The sequence below is a fragment of the Papio anubis genome, chromosome 11 (assembly GCF_008728515.1).
Source record: "Papio anubis isolate 15944 chromosome 11, Panubis1.0, whole genome shotgun sequence".
NCBI classification, from domain to species: Eukaryota; Metazoa; Chordata; class Mammalia; order Primates; family Cercopithecidae; genus Papio; species Papio anubis.
In genome coordinates this window covers 30,740,169-30,768,053 of record NC_044986.1, presented here as the reverse complement: position 1 = coordinate 30,768,053, position 27,885 = coordinate 30,740,169, and the positions used below count along the sequence as shown (strand labels likewise).

General features: G+C 43.8%; 1 protein-coding gene across 3 annotated transcripts in view; it reads right to left on the bottom strand.

Annotated features, from left to right (window-relative positions):
* ARL3 (ADP ribosylation factor like GTPase 3) overlaps nucleotides 1-27,885 on the bottom strand; it is a 49,406-nt gene that overhangs the window by 9,024 nt on the left and 12,497 nt on the right. For all 3 annotated transcript variants that reach the window (XR_002524421.2, XM_003904193.4, XM_031652111.1), the window contains exons 3-5: nucleotides 23,930-24,046; nucleotides 8,980-9,030; nucleotides 3,806-3,991 (exon numbers count right to left, since the gene is read on the bottom strand). Coding sequence is in view for 2 of the 3 variants with exons in the window: in XM_003904193.4 (XP_003904242.1) it covers nucleotides 3,806-3,991; nucleotides 8,980-9,030; nucleotides 23,930-24,046 (354 nt within the window). In the remaining variant the exon portion in view is untranslated. The remainder of the gene's footprint in view (nucleotides 1-3,805; nucleotides 3,992-8,979; nucleotides 9,031-23,929; nucleotides 24,047-27,885) is intronic.

Here is a 27,885-nt window from a genome sequence, read left to right as displayed (position 1 = left end):
ATTTCATCCTAGGAGGGGCCCTGGCAACTTGGGCCTGACCTCGAGGGCGCAGAGTGACACTTCCTCCATGTTGATAATGGAGTCTAGCTGAGGAAGGTTTGGGTTCTCCCTCCCAGATATGTTTCAGTTTCTCCTCTTTCCGCTGTCATCCACTTGACATAACTAGGTCTCTCCTCATCACTCCCCTGGACAGTGGGCCTCCTGGCAGGGCAGAGTTTCTGAGATTGAGGATCTCCTTCCACTTCTCGTGCCCTTTACCTACTCTCTGCTCCTGATGGTCTCCCACGAAAACCTGCTTTAATTATACGATGGGCTGGCTTCGCAGTCAGCGCCAATCAGGAAAAGAAACCCCGGGTCCATCCTCTCTCAGAAGTCAGTTTCCACACCTGAAGCAGGGGCTGGTGAACAACACGTGGTATTTCCCACCCCTGTAACGGCTTCGTATGTGCTGCCTTCAGGACACCAGGTGGAATGGGACCCTGAAACCCATCCCAGGAATCACTAACTTTCTTTTCTTTTTTTCTTTTTTTTTTTTTTTCTGAGGTGGAGTCTCGCTCTGTCGCCCAGGCTAGAGTGCAGTGACGCGATCTCGGCTCACTGCAAGCTCCGCCTCCTGGGTTCACGCCATTCTCCTGCCTCAGCCTCCTGAGTAGCTGGGAATACAGGTGCCTGCCACCTCACTCGGCTAATTTTTCTGTATTTTTAGTAGAGACGGGGTTTCACCGTGTTAGCCAGGATGGTCTCGATCTCCTGACCTCGTGATCCGCTCGCCTCGGCCTCCCAAAGTGTTGGGATTACAGGCATGAGCCGCCGCGCCCAGCCAGAATCACTAACTTTCATAGTCCCAAATCATGTGTTTAAGCTACTCCACTAATGAGAAGTGATGTACCTGCCCTACTTCATCCACAGAGGGGCGTGGCTCGCCATCTAGCAGCTCCGTGCCTGTTTCCCTAACTCGCCCCCGTGAGGCTATTATTTAGCAGTACAAGACAGGTCTCTCAAATATGTTTTGATTAAACACGTACAATGTATGTGTCTGCCTTTAAACACTTGAAACTGCAACAGAAATTCCAGGTCTTTTTGGTTATTTTTAAACCTTTGTATATTTTCTTTCAGAGTCGTTAGAATCAGATGTCACCTGATTTGCCTATTTAGAGCCTAATCATTTGGGCCAGCTTTTGGGGAGGTGGGGTGGGGTGGGATGAGGAGGAAAAAAAATAGGAATTTAGGGCATTTCAGTAATTATTGCACAGTTTTCATGTTTGAAAGTGAACCTCAAACCATTAGATCTTAATGATATTTTTCTAGTAAAGTCTTTCAATTTTAGAATATTTTTAGCCCTAATAAATAAAAATCACTAAAGGTCTGTACTTCAACTAAGCAATGCTGGAAAGGAATTCCACTTAAGTGACTCTTTTTAAGGCAAAAACCAGGAAGCTGGTGTGTGGACAAGAGCTTGGGTCGGAGGCACCACCTAAGGGAGGCATATGGTCAACCAGGGGCTCACAATGAGAAGTATTTCCGCAGCCAAACTTCACGACCTTTCTCTGGTCCCCAAAGGTTACCACGAAAGGACAATAGACAGCAGATTCCCTTCTTAATTAACATTTTTATTAAATAACCCATTTCAAATAATGGTTAAATTCTCTAAATTTATATCATTCTATTAACCATACTCTAATCTCATTAACCTTGAAATCCCAGTCTTAACTACCCAATTCTATACACCATGGTACTATCTACTAAACTAATTAAGTGACCTTCAAACTATTTCTCCTCCATACAAAAATCATTTTTTATTTTTTACTCATAGTTTTTTGTTGGCTCTCTCTTGATATCATTTCCTGTGAACTTGGTTGCTGAAGGCCCCAATCTGGGAAGAACTTTCTTATCAAAATCAAATCATATATAATAATCTCACATTACTCACTCAAACTGGTTTATTTTGCAGCATTCCCCTGCCTGTCCCCAACTCCACCCTCTAACTGCCTAGTAGCTTGCTGCCTCTTTTGTGGCCTAAAAATCCTGTGAAGGGCACTGAGTGTCTACAGTGGTTACACAGCCAGGAGCATGGAGCTCTATCCTTTAATCTCCACCTGATGGGAGTTGGGGGAGGTCGGGGGGTTGGGAAGAAAATGACAGGAGCTCCCTCTCTACCTCCAGGCTTCTCTGAAGCAGTGTCCTTGACTTTAAATGCCATAGCTCTAAATACTGATTCGATTACTCTAGTCTTCCTTTTTCACATCCCTAAGGCTGGCGGAAGATATAAGAGCCTTACTGTTAATTCTTGCTTTGCTTTTTCTTCAACACTCTGGTCAAGCAAAAGAAAGATTCCAGAGTTGTACTCGCACTTTCTTACAAGTATGCACACAAACTGTATTGCTTTTCTTCAGCCCCACCTTCATAATAGCCCCCAACCTCAAGATGCTCTCAGCTTTCTAAATTTGTGTTCTAAACCCTTCAGACAGGCTCATGCTGAAGTGGTTTGCAGAAACACAAGAAAATTACTATCTTTTCATGGGTCTCATCTTCATCAACATAACCTTAGGCCTTATGACTTCCATCCTGTGTGCAATCAGAGTAAAACATGTTAGACAAATTTTGATTGTTTATTTTTATTTATTTATTTATTTTGAGACACAGTCATGCTGTCGCCCAGGCTGGAGTGCAGTAGTGCGATCTTGATCTCGGCTCACTGCAACCTCCATCTCCCAGGTTCAAGCGATTCTCCTGCCTCAGCCTCCCGACTAACTGGGATTACAGGTGTGCACCACCATGCCCAGCTGATTTTTTTTGTATTTTTAGTAGAGACACGGTTTTGTCATGTTGGCCAGGCTGGTCTTGAACCCCTGACCTCAGGTGATCCACCCACTTCGGCCTCCCAAAGTGCTGGGATTACAGGCATGAGCCACCGCACTCAGCCTTGATGTTTTAAAAAGCAGCCAGGGCTGGGCAGGGTGGCTCATGCCTGTAATCCCAGCACTTTGGGAGGCTGAGGCAGGCAGATCACTTGGGGTCAGGAATTCAAGACCAGCCTGGCCAACATGGCGAAATCCTGTTTTTACTAAAAATATAAAAAATTAGGTGGGTGTGGTGGTGCATGCCTGTAATCCCAGCTACTTGCAAGGCTGAGGCAGGAGAATTGCTTGAAGCCGGGAGGAGGACGTTGCAGTGAGCCGAGATTGCGCCACCGCACTCCAACCTGGGCAATAAGAATGAAACTCTGTCTCAAAAAAAAAAAAAAAAAAAAAAAAAAAAAAAATTAGGGGGAGCCTGCTTTTCCGGTACACAGTTCCTCAGTACAAAGCAGGGGCTTTCTGTCAGCAGAAGCCTCTCAGTGGGAAAACAACCTGAAGTAGCAGGAAACAGACACCAACCCTAGGGCCGGGAGAGATAACCAACAGAAGAAACAAAAACACTTCTAGGATGACTAGGACGTGTATGATTATTGGTGGCTATCACCTTGGAAGGACAGGCAGTTAGCATCCGTAATATTAGACACAACACAAAGTCCCAATCCAATCAATCATCAAAGAATCCTAGAGTTAGAGACAATCCTCAGCCTTCTGTTCTCACATCGCTCCCAATGGGGAAGCTTGCTGCACATGTGGGGTGGCTTACCTAGGGCGCTCTTGGAGCACCTCATGATTTCTGATTGGTTGCTAAGCAGAAAAGAACCAAATTCCTCCATGCCCCTCCTGTCTTGGAATGGTTCATCTGCCCATCAAGATCAGCGCAACCAATGAGACAGACCACCTCGGTTAGTGTCATGTTGCCAGGTGGCCAAGGCTTCCTGTAATCTTACCTGAACGCCCTCTCCTGTGAGAGCTGAGCAAGACTGGATCTGCCAGACTCGGTCGCGGATGGTATGCAGGTTCAGTCCTTCTGCAATTTCAGAGGCAGGAGCTGCTGTGAGCAAATCCTGCTTATTAGCAAAGATGAGCACTGGCACACAACTTAGTTTTTCTTCCTCCAATAATTCCGCTAGTTCCTGGATTTTGAGAAGGGAGAGGGAGGGAAGGTTAAAATCTATAAATCTATGATATATAACCATATACTACCTTTTTCTCTTTTTCCTTTTTTTTTTTTTTTTTTTTTTGAGACAGAGTCTTGCTTTGTCACCCAGGCTGGAGTGCAGTGGCATGATCTCAGCTCACTGCAACCTTCGCCTCCCAGGTTCAAGTGATTCTCCTGCCTCAGCCTCCTGAGTAGCTGGGACTACAGGCATGTACCACCACACCCAGTTAACTTTTGTATTTTTAGTAGAGACAGGGTTTTGCCATGTTGGGCAGGCTGGTCTAGGACTGCACACCTCAGGTGATCCACCCACCTCGGCCTCCCAAAGTGCTGGGATTACAGGTGTGAGCCACCAAACCCGGCCAACCATGTACTTCTAATCAGAAAAAACATAACAGTTAAGCTGATCAGCTAGCAACTTTCAAGAGTAGTGACTCTCAAACTTTTTTCTTTCTTTTCTATTTTTTTTTTTTTTTTTGAGACAGGGTCTTGCTCTGTCGCCCAGGCTGGAGTGCAGTGGCGCAATCCAGACTCACTGCAACCTTCCACCTCCTGGGTTCAAGCAATTCTCATGCCTCAGCCTCCTGAGTAGCTGGGATTGCAGGTGCACACCACCATGCCCAGCTAATTTCTGTATTTTTGGTAGAGATGGGGTTTCACCATGCTGGTCAGGCTGGTTTTGAACTCCTGGCCTCAAGTGATCTGCCTGCCTTGGCCTCCCAAAGTGCTGGGATTACAGGTGTGAGCCACCGTGCCCAGTCTGATTATCAAACTTGAACCTGTATAAGATTCCCCTGGCAGATTCCTGGGCCCAATCCAGAGATGCTGACTTTGGAAAGTCTAAGCTAGGGCTCAGGAATCTACATTTTTAACAAACTCCTGAAGTGATTCTGTTATAGATGATCTACAGACCAAATTTTTTTGAGACAATATCTCACTCTGTCACCCAGGCTGGAGTGTAGTGGCGCGATCACAGCTTACTGCAGGCTCAGCCTCCTGGGCTCAAGTGATGCTTTCTTTTTTTTGAGACGGAGTCTCTTTCCACGCCTGCTGGAGTGCAGTGGCCAGATTCAGCTCACTGCAAGCTCCACCTCCTGGGTTTACGCCATTCTTCCTGCCTCAGCCTCCTCGGCAGCTGGGACTACAGGCTCGCCCACCTCGCCCGGGCTAAGTTTTGTATTTTTTAGTAGAGACTGGGTTTCAGTGTCAGCCAGGATGGTCTCGATCTCCTGACCTCGATCCGCCTCCCTCGCTCCTCGCCTCCCAGTGCTGGGATTACAGGCTTGAGCCACCGCCACCGCCTCAAGTGATGCTTTCTTTCAACTTAGCCTCCTGGATCAGCTAGCTGACCTATGGTGATCGGCCACCATGCCCAGCTAATTAAAAACATTTTTTTTTGGCCGGGCGCAGTGGTCACCCATGTAATCACAGCATTTTGGGAGGCTGAGGTGGGCGGATCACCTGAGGTCAGGAGTTCGAGACTGGGGTCTGACCAATATGGTGAAACCCTGTCTCTACTAAAATTCAGGCCGGGCGCTGTGGCTCAAGCCTGTAATCCCAGCACCTTGGGGAGGCCGAGACCATGGATCACTTCAGGTCAGGAGATCGAGACCATCCTGTCAACCCGTGAAACCCTGTCTCTACTAAAAAAATACAAAAAACTAGCCGGCTGCAGGTGGCTGTATGCCTGTAGTCCCCAGCTACTCGGGAGGCTGAGGCAGGAGGAACGGGCGAACCCGGGAGGCGGGAGCTTGCAGTGAGCTGGAGATCCGCCACTGTACTCCAGCCTGGGCGACAGAGCGCAGACCCGCCTCAAAAAAAAAAAAAAAAAAAAAAAAAAAAAAAAAATTCACAAAAATTAGCCACACATGGTGGCTGGGCACCCGGTCCCAACTACTCAGGAGGCTGAGACAGGGATAATTGCTTGAACCCAGGAGGCGCTTCTGCAGTGAGCCAAGATCACACTGCACTCCAGTCTGGGTGACAGAGTGAGACTCTCTCTGGAAAAAAAAATTTTTTGTAGAGACAGGGTTTTGATATATTGGCCATGCTGGTCTTGAACTCCTTGGCTCAAGGGATCCCTCCCGCCAGCCTAACAACAGAGAATTATAGCCATAAACCAACACACCTGGCTCATAGAACACATTTTGAGAAACATCATTCAAGGCAGAAGACAAGAAGTGGCTTGAGATTCAAAACTTCTACCCAAAGTGGATTACCTGCAAATAACTTTCAATGCGTGTGTGTGTGTGTATGAAATTTAAACTGAAAATGACAATTACTTTAGCGAGCACTTGTTTCATCAATCTCTATCTCTAAACATGCATGCACATGCTTCACATTTCATCAAACCTACATCCTAAAATAACTTTATTGGTCCATCTGGCAAGGTCCCTGATATTTAGGTTATAGGTTGGGGTCTAAATTATATGTGATTCTGTTTACAAAAACTATAGAGAGTTGTATATGTACTTAAATGATAGGCCCATCTTTTCTCTCATTAAATTCACATTTTAGCTACTTAAAACACGGGCTTTCAAAGAGAACTGTAACGGATCAAGAGGCAGATGATCACATAGGACCTCCACCTCCAAGCTCAAGATTTCAATAAAGAGTGATAACCCAGAAATCATCAGGGTATGGAAGGTGGTGAGTTGTTTCCAGAAGTCTGGAGGGTTCTCAACCCAATTTCAAAAAAAAGGACATAAACATGAGAACTGCTACCTTTGAAGCCACCTGTGGTCATATTTAGGATACAGGCCAAGGACTCTGCAATGAGAACTTTTAAAAACTTTTTTTTTTGAGATGGAGTCTCACTCTGTCACCCAGGCTGGAGTGCAGTGGCACAATCTCGGCTCACTGCAACCTCCGCCTCCTGGGTTCAAGCAATTATCCTGCCTCAGCCTCCAGAGTAGCTGGGACTACAGGCACACGCCACCACACCCGGCTAATTTTTTGTATTTTTAGTAGAGACAGGGTTTCACCATGTTAGCCAGGATGGTTTTGATCTCCTGACCTCAGGTGATCCACCTGCCTCGGCCTGCCAAAGTGCTGGGATTACAGGCATGATCCACTGGCCTTAAAAAACATTTGAAAATTAATTTAAAAGTTGAACTTTTTTTTTTTTTTGAGACAGTTTTGCTCTTGTTGCCAGACTCTTGGTGCAATCTTGGCTTACTGGAACTTCTGTCTCCTGGGTTCAAGTGATTCTCCTGCCTCAGCTTCCCGAGTAGCTGGGATTACAGGCACGCACCACCACACCTGGCTTATTTTTTGTAGAGACGGGGTATTACCATATTGGCCAGGCTGGTCTCAAACTTCTGACCTCAGGTGATCCACCTGCTTCAGCCTCCCAAAGTGCTGGGATTACAGGTGTGAACCATTGTGCTGACCTTTTTTCTTTTCTTTTTCTTTCTTTCTTTTTTTTTTTTTTTTGAGACAGGGTCTCACTCTGTTGCCCAGGCTGGAGTGCAGTGTCTTGATCACAACTCACTGCAGCCTTGAGCTCCTAGGCTCAAGCCATCCTCCTACCTCAGCCACCCAAGTAGCTGGAACTACAGGTACATGCCACCATACCCAGCTAATTTCACTCCTTTTTTGTAGAGATGGGGTTTCTCCATGTTGTCCAGGCTGTTGCAATGAGATCTAAGCACGCTTCTTCAAATCAGTCCACTCCACCCCTTGCCTCTCCTATCAGCAAACCCACCCTGGGTAAAATGTCCTTCACTTCTCTATGTAAAATTGGGTACACAAATCACATCATGTAATCATGTTGACATGCGCCCTGCATTTGAAGCCGTATTTGGGTCCAAGGTACACCTCATCTCCTGGCTTAAAAAATAAAAGCAGCTTAGTTTTGGCTTGTGCATTTCTTCCTGTCCTTTCAAATTTGTCAAAGTTACCCCTGAATCAATTAAGTAAGTATTGAAAAATGTAAATAAAAATGAGAAGTGAATTGTTCCTTTGGGTTCATTTTCACATGGCCTGGGAAAAAACCTGAAGAGCCTTTGGGCATAGTGCTAAGTTCCACTCGTCTGTATCTCGTATATTCAATTTGATTAAAGTTAAAAAGCTTTAATTAAAAAACTGTTTAGGCTGGGCGTGGAGGCTCACGCCTGTAATCCCAGCACTTTGGGAGGCTGAGGTGGGTGGATCATCTGAGGTCAAGAGTTCAAGACCAGCCTGGTCAACATGGAGAAACCCTGTCTCTACTAAAAATACAAAAAAATTAGCCGGGTGTGGTGGCGCACGGCTGTAATCCCAGCTATGTGGGAGGCTGAGGCAGGAGAATCACTTGAACCTGTGAGGTGGAGGTTGCAGTGAGCCGAGATTGTGCCACTGCACTCCAGCCTGGGTAACAAGAGTGAAACTCCATCTTGGGAAAACAAAAAAACTGTTTAAAGAACTCTCAACTAATTTCAGACAACTGGTATTTTTGCCAGCTTGCTAGAATAACTGTCTTGTTTCAACTGTAAAGGTTAACAGACAAAACAAAACAAAAACTTCCCTCACTCTCACACATTTACAAGGTTGATTAATGAATACCCAGTTATTTGGGAACTATCTCAACAGAATAATTAGTATTTAAAAAATATACTAGGCTGGGTGTGGTGGCTCACGCCTGTAATCCCAGCACTTTGGGAGGCCAAGGTGGGAAGATCACCTGAGGTCGGGAGTTCGAGACCAGCCTGACCAACATGGTGAAACCCTGTCTCTACTAAAAATACAAAATTAGCGGGGCGTGGTGGCGCATGCTAATCCCAGGTACTTGGGAGGCTGAGGCAGGAGAATTGCTTGAACCTGGGAGGTGGAGATTGGGGTGAGCTGAGATCATGCCATTGCACTCCAGCCTGGGAAATAAGAGCAAAAAACTCCGTCTCAAAAAAAAAAAAAAAAAAAAAAAAAAAAAAATATATATATATATATATTAGACCTTTGATACAAAACAAAAGAATTATTTACCTGACCCGTCTCTTCAAATCTTTTTCTGTCTGCACTGTCGATTACATATATCTATAAAGGAAAAGAAGAAGGTTATTTCAGTGAGCAGAGATGGAAAAGACAGGGCAATTTCTGCAAAAGGAGCAGGTGATCCCCAATCAGCATATTCCAATTAGCACAACATACAGTAATTCACTGGCGATTCTCATCTCATTTATGAAGGCCAAACAAACAAATACACAAATTAAATAAATAGGGGTGCCCAGAAAGTACCTTCAGCAATGCTCCAAAGTCTAGGAATTTAGGAAAACCAAGTGGGATAAAATAGCTACATTTAATGGGCACTTGATGTTATCAGTAAACATTACTAGGTCTACTCTATTAACCCTCATTACAACTTTACAATATAGATTTCACTGTTTTCCCTTTTTTTTGAGATGGAGTCTTGCTCTGTCACCCAGGCCGGAGTGCAGTGGTGCGATCTCAGCTCTGGATTCACACCATTCTCCTGCCTTAGCCGCCCCAGCAGCTGGGACTACAGGCGCCCGCCGCCACGCCTGGCCAATTTTTTTGTATTTTTAGTAGAGACAGGGTTTCACTGTGTTAGCCAGGATGGTCTCGATCTCCTGACTTCATGATCCACTCGCCTTGGCCTCCCAAACTGCTGGGATTACAGGAGTGAGCTACCACGCCCAGCCTTTTTTTTTTTTTTTTTTTGAGACAGAGTCTCGCTCTGTCACCCAGGCTGGAGTGCAGTGGCGCGATCTCGGCTCACTGAAAGCGCCGCCTCCCGGGTTCACGCCATTGTCCATTCTCCTGCCTCAGCCTCCCAAGTAGCTGGGACTACAGGCGCCCGCCACCACGCCTGGCTAATTTTTTGTATTTTTAGTAGAGTCAGGGTTTCACCATGTTAGCCAGGATGGTCTTAATCTCCTGACTTCATGATCCGCCTGCCTCGGCTTCCCAAAGTGCTGGGATTACAGGTGTAAGCCACTGCGCCTGGCCTATTTTCCCATTTTATTCGTAAATAAACATAAGCAGAAAGTCAAGTAATTTTCCCAAATTACATCTGGTACTTGAGAAAATTGGGATTCAAACTCAAGCACGTAAGTCCATAGCTGCTCTTAACCTGTCTGCTATACTGCTTCCCAGATTGTCAGAATGGAAGGGATGGTGTTTTGAGGCATTTATAATCCTATATTCCTCAAATCTCAAAGTACCATCTGCAGCATTAACTATATGCTGACTTCAGGGGCTGATGACAAAGGAGACACAGCTGGGTCAAGATCAAATACTGGAAATAGTAAGGGCACAGTCTTTGCCAGAAGCAAGAAAAGTCTTGAGATTCATCATAAACTACAAATCCCACGATTTCTCTCCATCCCTCAATTTTAGTTATTGCATGAATAACATCCTACAGCAATAAGGGAAATAAGGTAACACACACACACACACACACACACACACACTCACACAAGAAAGAAAGAAAAAAAGAAAGAAAGAGAAAGAAAGAAAGAAAGATCACCTATAGTTATACCACCCAAACACATTAACTATTTTAATTTCCTATGGAAAGCTCCCTTTTAATCCTCCTTCATATGAAAACTAAAAAAGAAACAGAGATATAATTTTGTAGGTACTTTTCATTAAATGATGTATTAATGTTTTCTCACTTGCTAATCTAAAAATTATCAATCTTTCAAACTTTCTTTAAAGAATTTAAAATTGCTATTAGCCTAATGGTATAATGGAAACATTCTCTTTTAAAATAGCATATCCAACTAAAAACACAATCTTCAGTTCTCACCATTACATACGTTAAATTATGTAAGTTACAAGCATTTTTTTTTTTTTTAATTTTATTTTATTTTATTTGTTTTTTGAGACGGAGTCTCACTGTGTCTCCCAGGCTAGAGTGCAGTGGCGCGATCTTGGCTCACTGCAAGCTCCGCCCCCCGGGTTCACGCCATTCTCCCGCCTCAGCCTCCCAAGTAGCTGGGACTAAAGGCGCCCGCTACCGCGCCCGGCTAGTTTTTTGTATTTTTAGTAGAGACGGGGTTTCACCATGTTAGCCAGGATAGTCTCGATCTCCTGACCTTGTGATCCACCCGCCTCGGCCTCCCAAAGTGCTGGGATTACAGGCTTGAGCCACCACGCCCGGCCGTTACAAGCATTTTTTTTTTACTCAAAGTCAAATTCTGTGCTACACTGAAAATCTGCTCTTTAGAAAAAAAAAAAAAAACCACACAATTAAAATTCCACCGCTTAATGCTCTCTATTTAGAGTCACAAATGCTAAATATTATACCAGAAACCAATTTCAGCCATTTCCCTCAAGAATACTCTATGTTTTGGCCAGGCGCGGTGGCTCATGCCTGTAATCCCAGCACTTTGGGAGGCCAAGGAGGGCAGATCACCTGAGGTCAAGAGTTTGAGACCAGTCTGACCAACATGGAGAAACCCTGTGTCTACTAAAAATCAAAAATTAGCTGGGTGTGGTGGCATATGCCTATAATCTCAGCTACTTGGGAGGCTGAGGCAGGAGAACCGCTTGAACCTGGGAGGCAGAGGTTGTGGTGAGCTGAGATTGCGCCACTGTACTCCAGCCTGGGCAACAAGAGTGAAACTCTGTCTCAAAAAAAAAAGAAAAAAAAAAGAATACTCTATGTTTCTACTTGGAGAATCATACGAGGAGAGAGGATGAATATGTTTGGTTTCAATATTTTTGTATGGCATTTTAATTATTGCTCATTATTATTATTGTACTCTGATTCGATGTCAATACATGCACTAATGAGTTCTGCACACCACACACACACCCAACATTCTATGTGTCTGATAAGTCACTCTGCAGAATATGGTGCTTGCTTAGTTTTCCACCAGTGAGGCTCACCTTCTAGAAGTAGCAGGCAGAGTATAAACACAGATGAAGAAAGAAGAAATGCAATGGGAGAGTGAACTTCAAAATAAAAGACCTCATTCAAATTGTTTTATAGTCTATAGTAGCCTAGAATGATTTTCACTCAAGCAATAGTCCAAGAAGATGTGAGGGAAGACCAGGCACAGTGGCTCATGCCTGTAAACCCAGCACTTTGGGAGGCTGAGGTGGGTGGATCACCTGAGGTCAGGAGTTCAAGACCAGCCCGGCCAACATGGAGAAACCCTGTCTCTACTAAAAATACAAAAATTAGCTGGACATGGTGGTGTGCACCTGTAATCCCAGCTACTCGGGAGGCTGAGGCGAGAGAATCGCTTGAACCCAGAAGGTGGAGGCTGCGGTGAGCCGAGCTCACGCCACTGCACTCCAGCTTGGGCGACAGAGTGAGACTCCGTCTCAAAAAATACACATATAGGCCAGGCGCAGTGGCTCACGCCGGTAATCCCAACACTTTGGGAGGCTGAGGCGGGCGAATCAGAAGGTCAGGAGATCGAGACCATACTGGCTAACACAGTGAAAACCCATCTCTACTAAAAATACAAAAAATTAGCTGGCGCATGCGCTACTCAGGAGGCTGAGGCAGGAGAATCGCTTGAACCTGGGAGGGAGAGGTTGCAGGGAGCCAAGATCGCACCACCGCGCTCCAGCCTGGGTGACAGAGCGAGACTCCGTCTCAAATTAAAAAACAAAAAACAAAAAACATATATTTATGTGAGGGAGGAAAGAAAGATCAGCTAGGAGTGTCTGGAGCTCAGAGGGCTGCTTGGTGGCTATGTTCAGGTCATCTGGCAAGAAAAGAATGACAAAGCAGGAGAGAGGTGTGCTGGGGGCAAAGGCTATGAATAAAGGTGAGGGTAGGAAGGAAGAGGCTGAGACAAGGCTGATAATATGGTTAAAGATAGTGGGTGCAGTGGCTCATGCCTGTAATCCCAACACTTTGGGAGGCCAAGGTAGAAGGATCGCTTGAACCCAGGAGTTTGAAACCAGCCTGGGCAACATAGTGAGACCCATCTCTGAAAACAAACAAAATTAGCAAGATGCAGTAGCATGTACCTTGTAGTCTCTGTTATGCAGGAGGCTGAGGCAGGAGGATCCCTTAAGCCCAGGAGATTGAGAGAGTGAGCTATGATCACGCCATTGCACTCCCCTGGGCCACAAAGTGAAACCCCGTCTCTCTCTCTTTTTTTTTTATGAGATGGAGTTTCGCTTTTGTTGCCCAGGCTGGAGTGCAATGGTGCAATCTTGGCTCACCCCAACCTCCGCCTCCTGGGGTCAAACCGCAGCTCTTAAAACAAAAAACAAAAAACAAAAAACAAACAAACAAAAAAAACCCCAGACGGCTGATATGAAGAAACAGACAGTTGGGAGAGGATGGTGAGAAATGGAAAGATCATTTTAATAGTAGACAAGAAAGATGACCAAATACCAGAGAATCCAGAGGCTGAAGGTCAATGAGAAGAAAGCTTAAATTGTACTCATAATTATTTGGTATTTATTGCTTTGACACGAAATTTCACTGCAAGCATTTCCATTACAAGATTAGAAAGGAGGATTTTCCTAAATTATACACCAATTTTTCCTATCATTTGGCATTTTCTCAAGTAACTTTTAAAAAATGTGAAAATTACTACACAATCATTCTAGGAGTCAATCTATAAAGGAAGCATCCCATTTATTAAGAGCCAAATGAAAAAGTCATAGGCACAAACAAATCTCTGGTGATCCCACAAGTGTGTTTTTCTGCAGCATTATACTTTTTTTTTTTTTTTTTTTTGAGAAAGAGTCTTGCTCTGTCGTCCAGGCTGGAGTATAATGGGGCGATCTTGGCTCACTGCAACCTCCGCCTCCTGGGTTCAAGCAATTCTCTTGCCTCAGTCTCCTGAGTAGCTGGGACTATAGGTCCATGCCATCAAACCTGGCTAATTTTTGTATTTTTAGTAGAGACGGGGTTTCACCATGTTGGCCAGGCTGGTCTTGAACTCCTATCCTCAAGTGGTCTGCCCACCTCTGCCTCCCAAAATGCTGGGATTACAACCATGACCTACGGCGCCCGGCCCTGCAGTGGTATACTCTCATCCTGATTGTCGCCTCCCCAGCTCCTCCCAATGTCTCCATGCAATGTCTGTTTCCTTCTGGACAACAGCTAAAGATAAGGATTACCTTTACTTTTTCAAAAAAATAGCATAGCTATTGGTTAACTCAGTCATGTAAAAAATGTAAAAAGGCATTTTTTTGAGACAGAGTTTTGCTCTTGTTGCACAGGCTGGAGTGCAATGGCGTGATCTCAGCTCACTGCAACCTCCGCCTCCTGAGTTCAAGCAATTCTCCTGCCTCAGCCTCTGGAGTTGCTGGGATTACAAGCATGCTCCACCACGCCCAGCTAATTTTGTATTTTTAGTAGAGATGGGGTTTTGCCATGCTGGTCAGGCTGGTCTCAAACTCCTAACCTCAGGGGATCCGCCCATCTTAGCCTCCCAAAGTGCTAGGATTACAGGCATCAGCCATCGTGCCCGGCCAAAAAAAAAAGATTTTGAAAGCTCCAAACAAATTAATAGTCAATTAAAAATTTTTCTGGTCTTTTGCCAGAAAGTATCAGGGAAAGTTAAACATTTATTATGCTCCTGACTCACCTTTAAACAGTATAGACCTTCACAAGTAAGTCATGAAAGCTACTCAAAAGTCAAGTCATATAATCCATGGCATGATGCTTGAGGCAAAGCCAATTCACATCATTTTTTGGCAACTGTTTTGAAATGCTTATTTGGTTATGGGAGGAAGAACTACAGAAAAAGATTTTGTCTTGATAGAAGTTCAGCCAACTCCAGATCACCAGAGAGGGCTCGCCCAGCGTGTGGACGGAGGGCTGTTTGTTCCTCCTCTTGCTTCTGCTCCTCCCAGCTCCGGCTGCCACCTTTTGTCCATTTTATTGCTCCTAACATTTCTCCACCAGATGTAGACAGCAACAAGAAGGTGTGACATTAACCAGTGTGGCTTTTTGATAGCTTGAGTGAAAGTCTATGGAAGGCTCGAAATGATCAGGTGTCTGGATAAACTTGTGGTTTTCAATTAGATGTGCTTCCTCTAGCTTCAGTAGTATAGATAAGTAAGTGTGAGAAATTTGGAAATGATACAAGAGATAGTTATCTTCTTTTAGGGTGTTTGAGATCTCGATGTCCTACACTTTAGATATGGAAATAATTAAAGTTACTTTATTTTATTTACTTATTATTTATTATTATTATTTTTTGAGACAGAGTCTTGCTCTATCACCCAGGCTGGAGTGCAGTGGCGCGATCCCGGCTCACTGCAACCTCTGCCTCCCAGGTTCAAGCAATTCTCCTGCTCCAGCCTCCCAAATAGCTGGGATTATAGGCGCCTGCCACTACGCCCAGCTAATTTTTGTATTTTTAGTAGAGACGACGTTTCACCATGTTGGCCAGGCTGGTCTTGAATTCCTGATCTCAACTGATCCACCTGCCTCAGCCTCCCAAAGTGCTGGGATTACAGGCATGAGCCACTGTGGCTGGCCTACTTTGTTTAAATTATATTACATTTAAACACAAAGCTGGTATTAATAATACAGTAAATGATTAGTAGTAACATGAATATACCTTGAAAATACATTTATTTTATCTATCAAAAGGCTGTTATTATTTCTGGGTCTAAAGAGAAATGGAAGCTACCCTATCCCCTCCCTTCCATCACACTTCAAGTTTTATTTCTTAGTCACTACCCTCAAATTAATAAAGCTGATGTCAGATGTTCTCAATGTCATCTTCCCTAAGAATAATTCTGGTACTTCTAGGAGTTGCCCTTAGTATTTCAAACCTTTTTTTAAATTTTTTTTTTTTTTGAGATGGGGTCTTGTATGTTACCCAGGCTGGTCTCAAACTCCTGGGCTCAAGGGATCCTCCCACCTCAGCCTCTTCAGTAGTTGAGATTATAGGTGTGCACCACCAGACACAGTTTTGAGAACCATTTAATTTAATACTCCAAAGCAAGGGTAGGCAAACTTTTTATGAAAGGCCAGCAGTCAATATTTTAGCCTCTGTGGCCCATACAATCTCTTTCACAGTTCTTGAACGCTCCTGTTATCGTCAGAAAGCAACCACAGAAAATCTGTAAACAAATGCATGCGGCTATGTTCCAAGTAACTTCATGGACACTGAAATGTGAATTTCATATAATTTTCACATGTTGTGAAACATTATTCTTTTGGCATTTCTTCCCCCCAACCACTTAGAAATGTAAAAACCACTCCTAGCTTGAAGGCTATACAAAAACTGGAGGCAGCCTGGATCAATTTGTCGACCTGCTCTAAAGCAAGATTTGATTATGGTACTCTAGAGAAAATGGGAAAGAATGAACCAGGCAACTCTTGTGTCAAGCCTCAAGCCTGCTCTTCTAGGCAGTGGAGTCTAGCATAATAAGTCTTTTTCAACCAACAATGGAAGACTATTAAACACAGACAAATGTAACCCATCCACCACTGCCACTCTAAGCGGCTACAAAACTGGCAGACATGGCTGTGAGTCACAAGGCCTTAGAATCTAACCCCAGGGACTCAGCTGCTCCCCCAAACCTGTTTAATCTCAAACAGCACTGGAAAATAATGAAAGGTTGACCCTCAATTCAAAATATTATCTTGTACTAGTGCCTAGTACAAGGATGTGCTGGAGGAAGCTTTTCTAGGGTTGTTGTGAACCGATTTTTGCTGGATTGTACGTTAATTCCCGGGTACTCTCAGTTCATGTGAATGTGGAATCCAGGGTTACGTTATATTACAACGACCTTGCAGTCTACCCTCAAGCTATTAGAGCTTATGATTTAAAATTACCCTTACCTGGAGACCAGAAGGTTTCTGAGACCTCCTTATGGAGACTTACAATCATTAATGTCCTTATATACTTCTCTTCCTTGGGTATTTCTTTCAAGATACCTTAATCCAGCAGATGAACAGATAGGAATGTAATTTCTCTCAGCCACCTGCTTTTTCCTCACTCTTGATTGAAAGAGGAAAAGGGAGTCTATAGTTTTTGAAACATGTATACACTTTTTTTTTTTTTTTTTTTGAGATGGAGTCTCGCTCTGTCGCCTAGGCTGGAGTGCAGTGGTGTGATCTCGGCTCACTGCAACCTCTGCCTCCTGGGCTCAAGCGATACTCCTGTCTCACTGTCTCAGCTTCCTGAGGAGTTGGGATTACAGGCATGCGCCACCACCTCTGGCTAATTTTTATATTTTTAGCAGAGATGGGGTTTCGCCATGATGGCCAGGCTGGTCTCGAACTCCTGACCTCCGGTGATCCACCCACCTCAGCCTCCCAAAGTGCTGGGATTACAGGTGTGAGCCCTCCATGTCTTTTCTTTTCTTTTTTTTTTTGAGATGGAGTCTCGCTCCGTCGCCCAGGCTGGAGTACAGTGGCACGATCTCAGCTCACTGCAAGTTCCACCTCCAGGGTTCATGCCATTCTCCTGCCCCAGCCTCCCGAGTAGCTGGGACTACAGGTGCCCGCCACCTCACCTGGCTAATTTTTTGTATTTTTTAGTAGAGACGGGGTTTCACCATGTTAGCCAGGATGGTCTCGATCTCCTGACCTCGTGATCTGCCCACCTCGGCCTCCCAAAGTGCTGGGATTACAGGTGTGAGCCACTGCACCCGGCCCTCCGTGTCTTTTCAAGACTTGATAGCTTATACCTTTTTATCACTGAATAATATTCTACTATATGGGTTTATCTATTAACCTACTGAAGGACATCTTGGTTGCTTCCAGGTTTTGGCAATTAGGAATAAAGCTGCCATAAACATTCCTATGCAGGATTTTGTGTGGAATATCAATTTCCAACTAACTGGGTATATATCTTGAAGTACTTCTGGACTGTATGCTAAAACTATGTTTAGCTTTGTAAGATACTACCAACTGTCTTCCAAAGTGGCTGTACCATTTTGCATTTCCACCAGCAATGAAGAGGAGTTCCTGTTGCTCTACATACGTATCGGCATTCGGTATTGTCAGTTTGTTTAATTTTAGTCAGTCTAGTAGGTATTAATATGTAGTACTGGCCGGGCGCGGTGGCTCACGCCTGTAATCCCAGCACTTTGGGAGGCCGAGGCGGGCGGATCACAAGGTCAGGAGATCGAGACCACAGTGAAACCCCGTCTCTACTAAAAATACAAAAAATTAGCCGGGCGCGGTGGTGGGCGCCTGTAGTCCCAGCTACTCAGGAGGCTGAGGCAGGAGAATGGCGTGAACCCGGGAGGCGGAGCTTGCAGTGAGCCGAGATCGCGCCACTGCACTCCAGCCTGGGCCACAGCGCGAGACTCCGACTCAAAAAAAAAAAAAAAAAAAAAAATATGTAGTACTATATTAATGCTGTTTTAATTTGTAAATCCATAATGACATATAATACTGAACATTTTTTATATGCTTATCTGCCTTCTTTGATGAGGTGCCTGTTCAGATCTTTTGCCCATTTGTAAAACTAAGTTGTTTGCTTATTCTTGAGTTTTTTAGTTATTTGTATATTTTAAATACAACTACTTTAACATACATGTGTTTTGCAAATATTTTCTCCCAGTCTGTGGTTTGTCTTTTTATTCTCTTAGCAGTTTCTTTTTTTTTTTTTTGAGACGGAGTCTCGCGCTGTGTCACCCAGGCTGGAGTGCAGTGGCGCGATCTCGGCTCACTGCAAGCTCCGCCTCCCAGGTTCAGGCCATTCTCCTGCCTCAGCCTCCGAGTAGCTGGGACTACAGGCGCCCGCCACCACGCCCGGCTAGTTTTTTGTATTTTTAGTAGAGACGGGGTTTCACCATGTTAGCCAGGATGGTCTCGATCTCCTGACCTCGTGATCCGCCCGCCTCGGCCTCCCAAAGTGCTGGGATTACAGGCTTGAGCCACCGCGCCCGGCCAGCAGTTTCTTTTGCAGAGTAGAAGTTTTATTTTATTTATTTTTTTGAGATAGAGTCTCACTCTGTTACCCAGACTGGAGTACACTGGCATGATCACGGTTCACTACAGCCTCAACTTCCCGAGCTCAAGTGATCCTTCCAACTCAGTCTCCCGAGTAGCTGGGACTACAGGTCCACATCACCATGCCTGGCTAATTTTTTTTTTTATTTTTTGTAGAGACAGGGTCACAGTATATTGTGCAGGCTGGTCTTGAACTCCTGGACTCAAAGCATCCTCCCACCTCGGCCTCCCAAAGGGCTGAGATTACAGGCATGAGCCACTACACCCAGCTTCCAGAAGTTTTAAATTCATTTAAGTCCAATTTATTTCTTTCATGGATTATGCTTTTTGTGTATCTAAAACCTCATCACCAAACTCAAGGTCACCTAGATGTTCTTCTATGTTATCTTCTAGGAGTTTTATAGTGTTTGGATTTTACATTTAGGTTTAAGATCCATTTTGTCAAGGGCCTCAGGTAGAAGGAAAAAAAATCCATTTTAACATTTTAAGTTAAGGGGTAAGGATGGGTCTAGATTTTTTTTTTTTTTTTTTTTGCATGTCGATGTCCCATTATTCCAGCACCACTTGCTGAAAAGATTATCCTTCCTCCCTTGAATTGTCATGTTCTTTTGTCAAAGAGAGTGGGCCATATTCATGTAAGCCTATTTTGGGGCTTTCTATTCTGTTCTGTTGATCAATTTGTCTACTCTTTCTCTGAGGCATGCTGTCTTTTTTTTTTTTTTTTTGAGACGTAGTTTCACACTTGTTGCCCAGGCTGGAGTGCAATGGTGCAATCTTGGCTCACCGCAATCTCCGCCTCCTGGGTTCAAGCGATTCTCCTGTCTTAGTCTCCCGAGCAGCTGGGATTACAGGTGCCTGCCACCACACCTGGCTAGTTTTTGTATTTTTAATATAGATGGGGTTTCACCCCATTGGCCAGACTGCTCTTGAACTCCTGACCTCAGGTGATCCGCCTGCCTCAGCCTGCCAACGTGTTGGGATTGCGGGCATGAGCCACTGTGCCCGGCCTATGCTGTCTTGTTTACTTGCTTTACAGTGAATTTTGAAGTCAGGTAGTGCCAGTTCTCTAACTTGTTCCTTTTCAGTACTATACTAGCCATCTAAATCTTTTGCTTTTCCATATAAACATCAGAATCAGTTTGTCAATATCCCCAAAGTAACTTGCTGTGATTTTGACTGGGATTGTATTAAATCTATAAATCAAGTTGGGTATAACTGACATCTTAATAACACTGAGTTTTCCTATCCATGAGCATGGACCATCTCTTTATTTACCTAGATCTTCTTTATAAGTTTTGCAGGTTTCCTCAAACAGGTCCTGAATGTATTTTGTTAGATTTATGCCTAAGCATTTCATTTTGGGGGTGCTAAATAGTATTTTGCTATTAATTTCAAATTTCAATTGTTCACTGCTGATAAAAAGGAAAGCAACTGACTTGAACATATTCATCTTATATCCTGCAGCCTTGGTGTAATCACTTATTAGTTCTAAGTGTTTCCTTGCTGATTTAAAAGATTTTTTTTTAAATTTTTGAGATGGAGTTTCACCCTTGTTGCCCTAGCTGGAATGCAACGGCACAATCTTGGCTCACCGCAGCCTCCACCTCCTGGGTTCAAGCGATTCTCCCACCTCAGCCTCCCAAGTAGCTAGGATTACAGGCATGTGCCACCACACCCAGCTAATTTTGTATTTTTAGTAGAGATGGGGTTTCTCCGTGTTGGTCAGGCTGGTCTCGGACTCCTGACCTTAGGTGATCCGCCCGCCTTGGCCTCACAAAGTGCTGGGATTACAGGCATGAGCCACTGCACCCGGCCTGATTTAAAAGATTATTTATTTTTATTTTTTTTTGTTTTTTTCTGATTTAAAAGAATATCATCTTATCTTACCTTATCTTATCTCAACCTATTCTTATCTTATCTCATCTTATCTTATCTTAGAGAGAGTCTCACTCTTGTTGCCCAGGCTGGATGACCACCATGCCCAGCCTTATTTTAGTTTTTTTAATTGAGACAGAGTCTCACTCTGTCACCCAGGCTAGAGTGCGCGATCTCGGCTCACTGCAAGGTCCGCCTCCTGGGTTCACGCCATTCTCTGGCCTCAGCCTCCTGAGTAGCTGGGACAACAGGCGCCCACCACCACGCCCGGCTAATTTTTTGTATTTTTAGTAGAGACAGAGTTTCACTGTGTTAGCCAGGATGATCTCCTGACTTCATGATCCGCCCACCTCGGCCTCCCAAAGTACTGGGATTACAGGCGTGAGCCACCCCGCCGGGCCAACAGTTTTTTAAAATGCAAAAATTCCTGTCCTTATGGAGCTTACCTTCCAGTGTGAGAGAAAGGTAATAAATAAAAATATGTCTGATGGCAACAGGTACAAATAATTTGCTGATAGATCAGATGCGGGGAGTGAGAGGAGAGGGAGCCAAGAATGACTGCATTGTTTCTGGAGGAATGGGACTACCATTTACTGAGAAGACTGTGGGAAGAGTAGGGTTGAGTAGGATGAAAACAGGAATTTGGTTTTAGACACGTTGAGGCTGAGGCCTTACCAGCCCCTGAAGTAGAGATGTCAAATAGGCAGCTGGCTTATATAGTCATGTGTTGCTTAATGACAGGGACATGTTCTGAGAAATGCATTATTAGGCAATTCTGACATGGTGCCAACATCATACAGTGTACTTACACACACCTAGATGGTCTACTACACACCTAGGCTGTATGGCATAGCCTATTGCCCCAGGCTACAAACCTGTACACCAAGTTACTGTACTGAATACTGCAGGCAACTATAAAACAATGGTAAGTGTTTATGTACCTAAACACATACAAGGTAATGTGTTATGACAGCTATGTCACTAGGTAATAGAAAATTTTCAGCTCTTTTTTTTTTTTTTTTTTTTTTTTGAGAAAGAGAGTCTTGCTGTGTCATCCAGGCTGGAGTGCAGTGGCAAAATATTGGCTCACTACAAGCTCTGCCTCCCAGGTTCAAGCAATTCTCTGCCTCAGTCTCCCGAGTAACTGGGATTATAGGCGTCCACCACTACACCCAGCTAATTTTCGTATTTTTAGTCGAGACGTGGTTTCACCATCTTGGCCAGGCTAGTCTTGAACTCCTGACCTCCTGATCCACCCGCCTTGGCCTCCAAAAGTGCTGGGATTACAGGCGTGAACCACTGAGCCCGGCAGCTCTATTATAATCTTAAGGGACCACTATCATTTATGAGGTCAGTCACTGACCCAAGTGTCATTATGTGGCACATGACTGTATATGAAACTCAAGTTCAGGGGAGAATTCCAGGCTAGAGATGATGGTTTGAGATTCATAAGTATCTAAGTGGTCGTTAAATCCTTCAAATTAGACGAGGTCACCTAAGCAGTAACTCAGAGAAGAAAAACACAAGGACTCTGGGGCTCTCAAACATTTGGAGGTTGGGAGATTTAAAAAAATAGCAATGGAGATTTAGGAGAAGTAGCCAGTGAGGAGAAAAACCAAGATAGAATGGTGTCTTGGAAGCCAAGTAAAGACAATGTTTCAAAGACAGCATTACCAGTGTTAAATGGGCTGATAGGTCAAGTGAGATGAGTACTGAAAACTGAGCCCTATTTTTAGCAATGTGGAATTATCAGTGAGCCTGAATAGAAGGCTCAAGAGTAACTGGGAGGAGATAAAGCAAAGACAGAGAGCATAGGAAACTCTTTCAAGAAGTTCTGCTATAAAGGGAGGCTGAGGAATGGGACAGTATTGGAGGGGGATGTATGGTCAGGAGGAGTTTTCTGGGGCTTATTTTTTCTTTATTAAGCAAGAAAAGCTACAAGATATGTTTATGTTGATGGGAATGATCCAGAAGAGAGAGACACTTAAGAAACAACAGCAGAGGGTGAAGCTGTTTTGAGATGCAAGATGATTTCTTTTTTTTCTTTTCTTGAGACAGAGTATCACTCTGTCTTCCAGGCTGGAGTGGGGTGGCCCGATCTCGATCTGGGTTCACTGCAACCTCTGCCTCCTGGGCTCAAGCGATCCTCCCACCTCAGCCTCCCCAAAGTGCTGGGATTACAGGCATGAGCCACCACACCTGGTCTAGATGATTTCTACTAGTAATAAATACATAGATATGGCTGCTATTATTGCAGTTTATTGCCTTGCATCATAACTGATGTAAACGCAAACTTTTGGTTAGAGGTTAGTAAAAGTGACATGCAATTCTTCTCCCATCTAAGTTCATGAGTTCCCCTAGTTTTAGGGTATGATTATGAGAGTATGTGGCTGAGGTAGAGAAGATGACAAGATCATTGGAGGAGGGAACTGAGAGGCTGGAGTTTTGTGGAAATCATGTATGTGGACAGTGAAATCTCCAAGAATTCTGAAACAGTAGTGGTCCTAAAGGAAATGACAGTGAGCTGGGAGCTAAAATCTTGGCCTCCAGCCGAATGAATGTTCCCTGCATCAAGGTATTCCCAATTATGAGGCAGCTTCTTCTACTTCTGGACAACTAATTATAGGAAACTTCTTCTTTATTCTGAATTACATTCTACCACCTAATATTCCCCATCTTGCTCTTGGCTCAGCCCTCTAGAACTATTCAATCCCTCTAACTTAAGATAATTCTTGAAGCTGCCTGGACAGTTCCCAGTGTTCTCTTTTCTAGGAAGAACACTGTCAGGTCTTTCAACCACTCCTTATACATCATGGTTTCCAGTATTTTCACTATTTTGGTTGCTCTCTTTGTGATACACTTGATTCATTGTCTTCCTAGGGGTGACAGTCAGTGGCATGATCTTCTGACTTCCCTTCTGCTATTCAAATCACTATGGCAATTAATAAACACTTTATTTTGCCAAGACGGGTGTGGGTACAACATTGTTACTGAGGGACAGCAAAACATCTTATACAAGTTACACAAAGACGTTTTCCCTTTATAATCTGCAGCCTTCTGCTATCCCTGCTAAATTCACAGTGATTAATGTTATGGTGGTGGAATTACTGACAAGAAAGAATGTTACAGTGTCCATGTTTCTAATACATGGCAGAAAATACTATGAATTAGTGCATCAGAAGGAGTACTTACAAGAATATCAGTATTTTCAAAATAATTCCTCCAGTATGGTCTGATTTTCCTCTGTCCACCAATGTCCCATACATTCAGTTTAAAACCTTGTGATTGTACACTTTTGATGTTGAAACCCTGAAACAGAAGCAAAAACATCAAGTTTTATTAAACTTTGGGATCATAATTCTGACAAAGTTACATTTAATAACTATGTATTTTTTTATTAATTCTAAAGTACTCTGCCATATGTGATACTGGTAATGCTGAAAATGGTTTGGTGTGACAGAGAATAAAGAAACATATTTATACATGCTTATCTCATCCAGGTTGTGGAGTCAGTGTTAATAATGTCAGGCTAACACAATGTTTTTCTACAATGAACATATATACATATATAATTGCTGAGGATAACTCCAAAGGAGAATAGCTCTAATTAATCAACACACATCACATGCCCATGAAGCTTCAGGACAGTAAAATTTAACAGGACATTTCACGCAACTAACAACAACAACAAAAAAGCTGAATCTGAAGACTCAGCAGAAAAGAACACAAGCTAAATTTAAAGAGGCAAAAGCTACAAATCTAGAGGATTAGATTCTTCAAGAGCAGCTCAAAATAAATTTCCTATAGGGATTAATCAGGAAAAAGAGCAGAACTGAGGATGCTATGGGGGAGGCTGGGTTTATAACTCGAATATATCAGCCCGGTAGGGAGGTGGAGCCCTCAGTTACAGACACTGATGGAAACAAACAAGTGGTCACTTAAAATTGTGCTTTCAGGCCAGGCGCGGTGGCTCATGCCTGTAATCCCAGCACTCTGGGAGGCCAAGGCGGGTGGATCAGGAGGTCAGGAGTTCAAGACCAGCCTCACCAATATGGTGAAACCCCGTCTCTACTAAAATACAAAAATTAGCCAGGCACGTGCCTGGAGTCCCAGCTACTCAGGAGGCTGAGGCAGGAGAATCAGTTGAACCCAGGAGGCAGAGGTTGCAGTGAGCTGAGATCATGCCACTGCACTCTGGCCTGGGTGACAGAACGAGACTCCATCTCAAAAAAAAAAAGTGCTTTCATAGGCAACTCTGATGAACTTGAACTTGAAAAGGAAGTCTTCATTTTTTTTTTTTGAGACAAAGTCTTGCTCTGTTGCCCAGGCTGGAGTGCAGTGGCGTGGCCTTGGCTCACTGCAACCTCCGCCTCCCAAGTTGAAGTGATTCTCCTGCCTCAGCCTCTCGAGTAGCTGGAATTACAGGCGCCTGCCACCATGTCCGGCTAATTTAATGTATTTTTAGTAGAGACAGGATTTCACCATATTGGTCAGGCTGGTCTCAAACTCCTGACCTCGTGATCCGCCCACCTTGGCCTTCCAAAGCACTGGGATTACAGGCATGTGCCACTGCGCCTGGCTGGAAGTCTTTTTTTTTTTTTTTTTCAGACTTTCGCTCTTGTTGCCCAGGCTGGAGTGCAATGGTGTGATCTCAGCTCACTGCAACCTCTGCCTCCCGGATTCAAGCGATTATCCTGCCTCAGCCTCCCGAGTAGCTGGGATTACAGGCATGCACCACCACGCCTGGCTAACTTTGTATTTTTAGTAGAGACAGGGTTTCTCCATGTTGGTCAGGCTGGTCTTGAACTCCCGACCTCAGGTGATCTGCCTGCCTCAGCCTCTCAAAGTGCTGGGATTACAAGTGTGAGCCACTGCACCTGGCTGGAAGCCTTCATTTTTAAGACAGTTACTTGAGGTGAAACTTTGAGGAAGGTGAGCAAATCAGGGACAGGCAGAATTGCCAGCTGGGGGTCAGTGTGGAAGGAAACAAATTAACAAGCCCTTTGGGGTTCCCAGAGAATGTATGTCATGAACAAGAATTTTTTTTTAAAGTCTTCTTGCAAAAATTACATAGGGAAACCAGGATTTGAAAAACCCAATCAGGGCCAGGCTCGGTGGCTCACACCTGTAATCTCAGCACTTTGGGAGGCCAAGGCGGGTGGATCACGAGGTCAGGAGATCGAGAACATCCTGGCTAACTTGGTGAAACCCCATCTCTACTAAAAATACAAAAAATTAGCCGGGTGTGGTGGTGGGCACGCCTGTGGTCCCAGCTACTCGGGAGGCCGAGGCAGCAGAATGGTGTGAACCTGGGAGGCAGAGCTTGCAGTGAGTCCACTGCAAGATTGTGCCACTGTACTCCAGCCTAGGCAACAGAGCGAGACTCTGTCTCAAAAAAAAAAAAAAAAAAAAAGAAAAACCCAATCAACAGCTTGCTACCACAGAAGAGACATTTCAGCCATAGATACGTTTGGGGATGCCTCCACAAACATTTGTTTCATGTGGTAGCCTGTCAACACTGCTGCCTGGCACAGAAGGAGAAGGCACAGTGCAATAGGACAGGAACACTGCCACCCAATTTCCACTGAGGATACACAGTCTCTGGAGGATAACTGGGGATCCTGCTGACTCTCGCTTCTCTAATACGCCAATGACTGAATACATTAGAAGTTCAAGAATTCTAAAGGGAAATAGTGTAAGCTTATTGAAAAAAGTTTCATTGTGGCTCACTGGCAAAACTACTTTAGTATATTTTAAAATTTCATACTCAACAATGATATTAAATGTCAAACTCAGTAATACTGAATCCTTTCTGGAATAAAGCAGAAAATAAATAACAGTAAATCTTGGAATACAATAACAGTAAATCTTGGAATTTGACCATATGTATCAATGGGCTTAAACGTCTATAAGTAATGAGACCCAACAAATCTAGGAAGTTATTCTGAGGAAACAATAATAATGAATGGGCACAAACATTTAGAGATGTATATTACATAAGCATTTACATACATAATAACAGAAAGATGTTCATGATCTATTATTAAGTAAACAAGAAGGGACAGGTTCAGTGGCTCACACCCATAATCCCAATTTTGGGAGGTTGAGGTGGGAGGACTGCTTGAGCCCAGGAGTTCAAGGTCTGCCTGGGCAATGTAGTGAGACCCCATCTCTACCAAAAAAAAAAAATTAGCTGGGTGTGGTGGCACATGCCTGCAGTCCTAACTACTCAGGATCCTGAGGTGGGAGGATTGCTTGATACCAAGAATTGAGGCTGCAGTGAGCTATGGATGGCGCCACTGTACTCCAGCCTGGCCGACAGAGTGAAACCCCGTCTCTAAAAAAATCTATATCTAGATATAGATGATACAAACTAGTATGTCCTCTATGAGCCATTTTTATTTTTTATTTTAAATATACCCATCATATATATGCATAGAAAAAAACTTGATACATTCCTAAATGTGAACAGTGGTATGTCTGACTGGGCATTATATATAGGTGACTTCTAGTTTCTCAATTTCATTTATTTATACTTCCTAAATTTACTACAATAAGCACTTATTACTTTTTCAAATATAAAACAAAAAACATAATAAAAGTTTGTTTCTAAATAATACGAAATGTTGATGCAATATAATATCAGAGTCACCTATAACACATCCAACAAAGCCTGAAGTTTAGAATGAGAACTTTGGGTTCCTAACTTTATTTCTGTGTTTGCAGCGTGGAAGTCTTCATGTTAGTGTTCTTGAGAGATACAGTTTATTGCTAATACTAAAAAAAAAAAACAAAAAAACAAAAAAAACAAAAGAAAACCCACAAGCAAGGCACACAAAACCTAGTGCTTCTTTTTCCGGCAGAAATCTTGACACACTAATATGTGTTTTCAGTCCTTCTAGGCTAGACTACTGTAATTTGCTCCTCCTCAGGCTATACATTAAATTTGTTCAGAAGCTGTAAAATTGTTCATTTGGTAGCAGTTGAAATGACTTTTCCACAAAGAGTTGTGAATCAGTAAGACTCATAGGCCATGAAGTATGCATGCACGCCAGCACAGCCATTCAAACCTGACACCAGGGTCTTATCACAGTACAGTGATGGAAAATAACTCTGGTTTTGCTAAAACCTCTAACCTTTAATGCTCA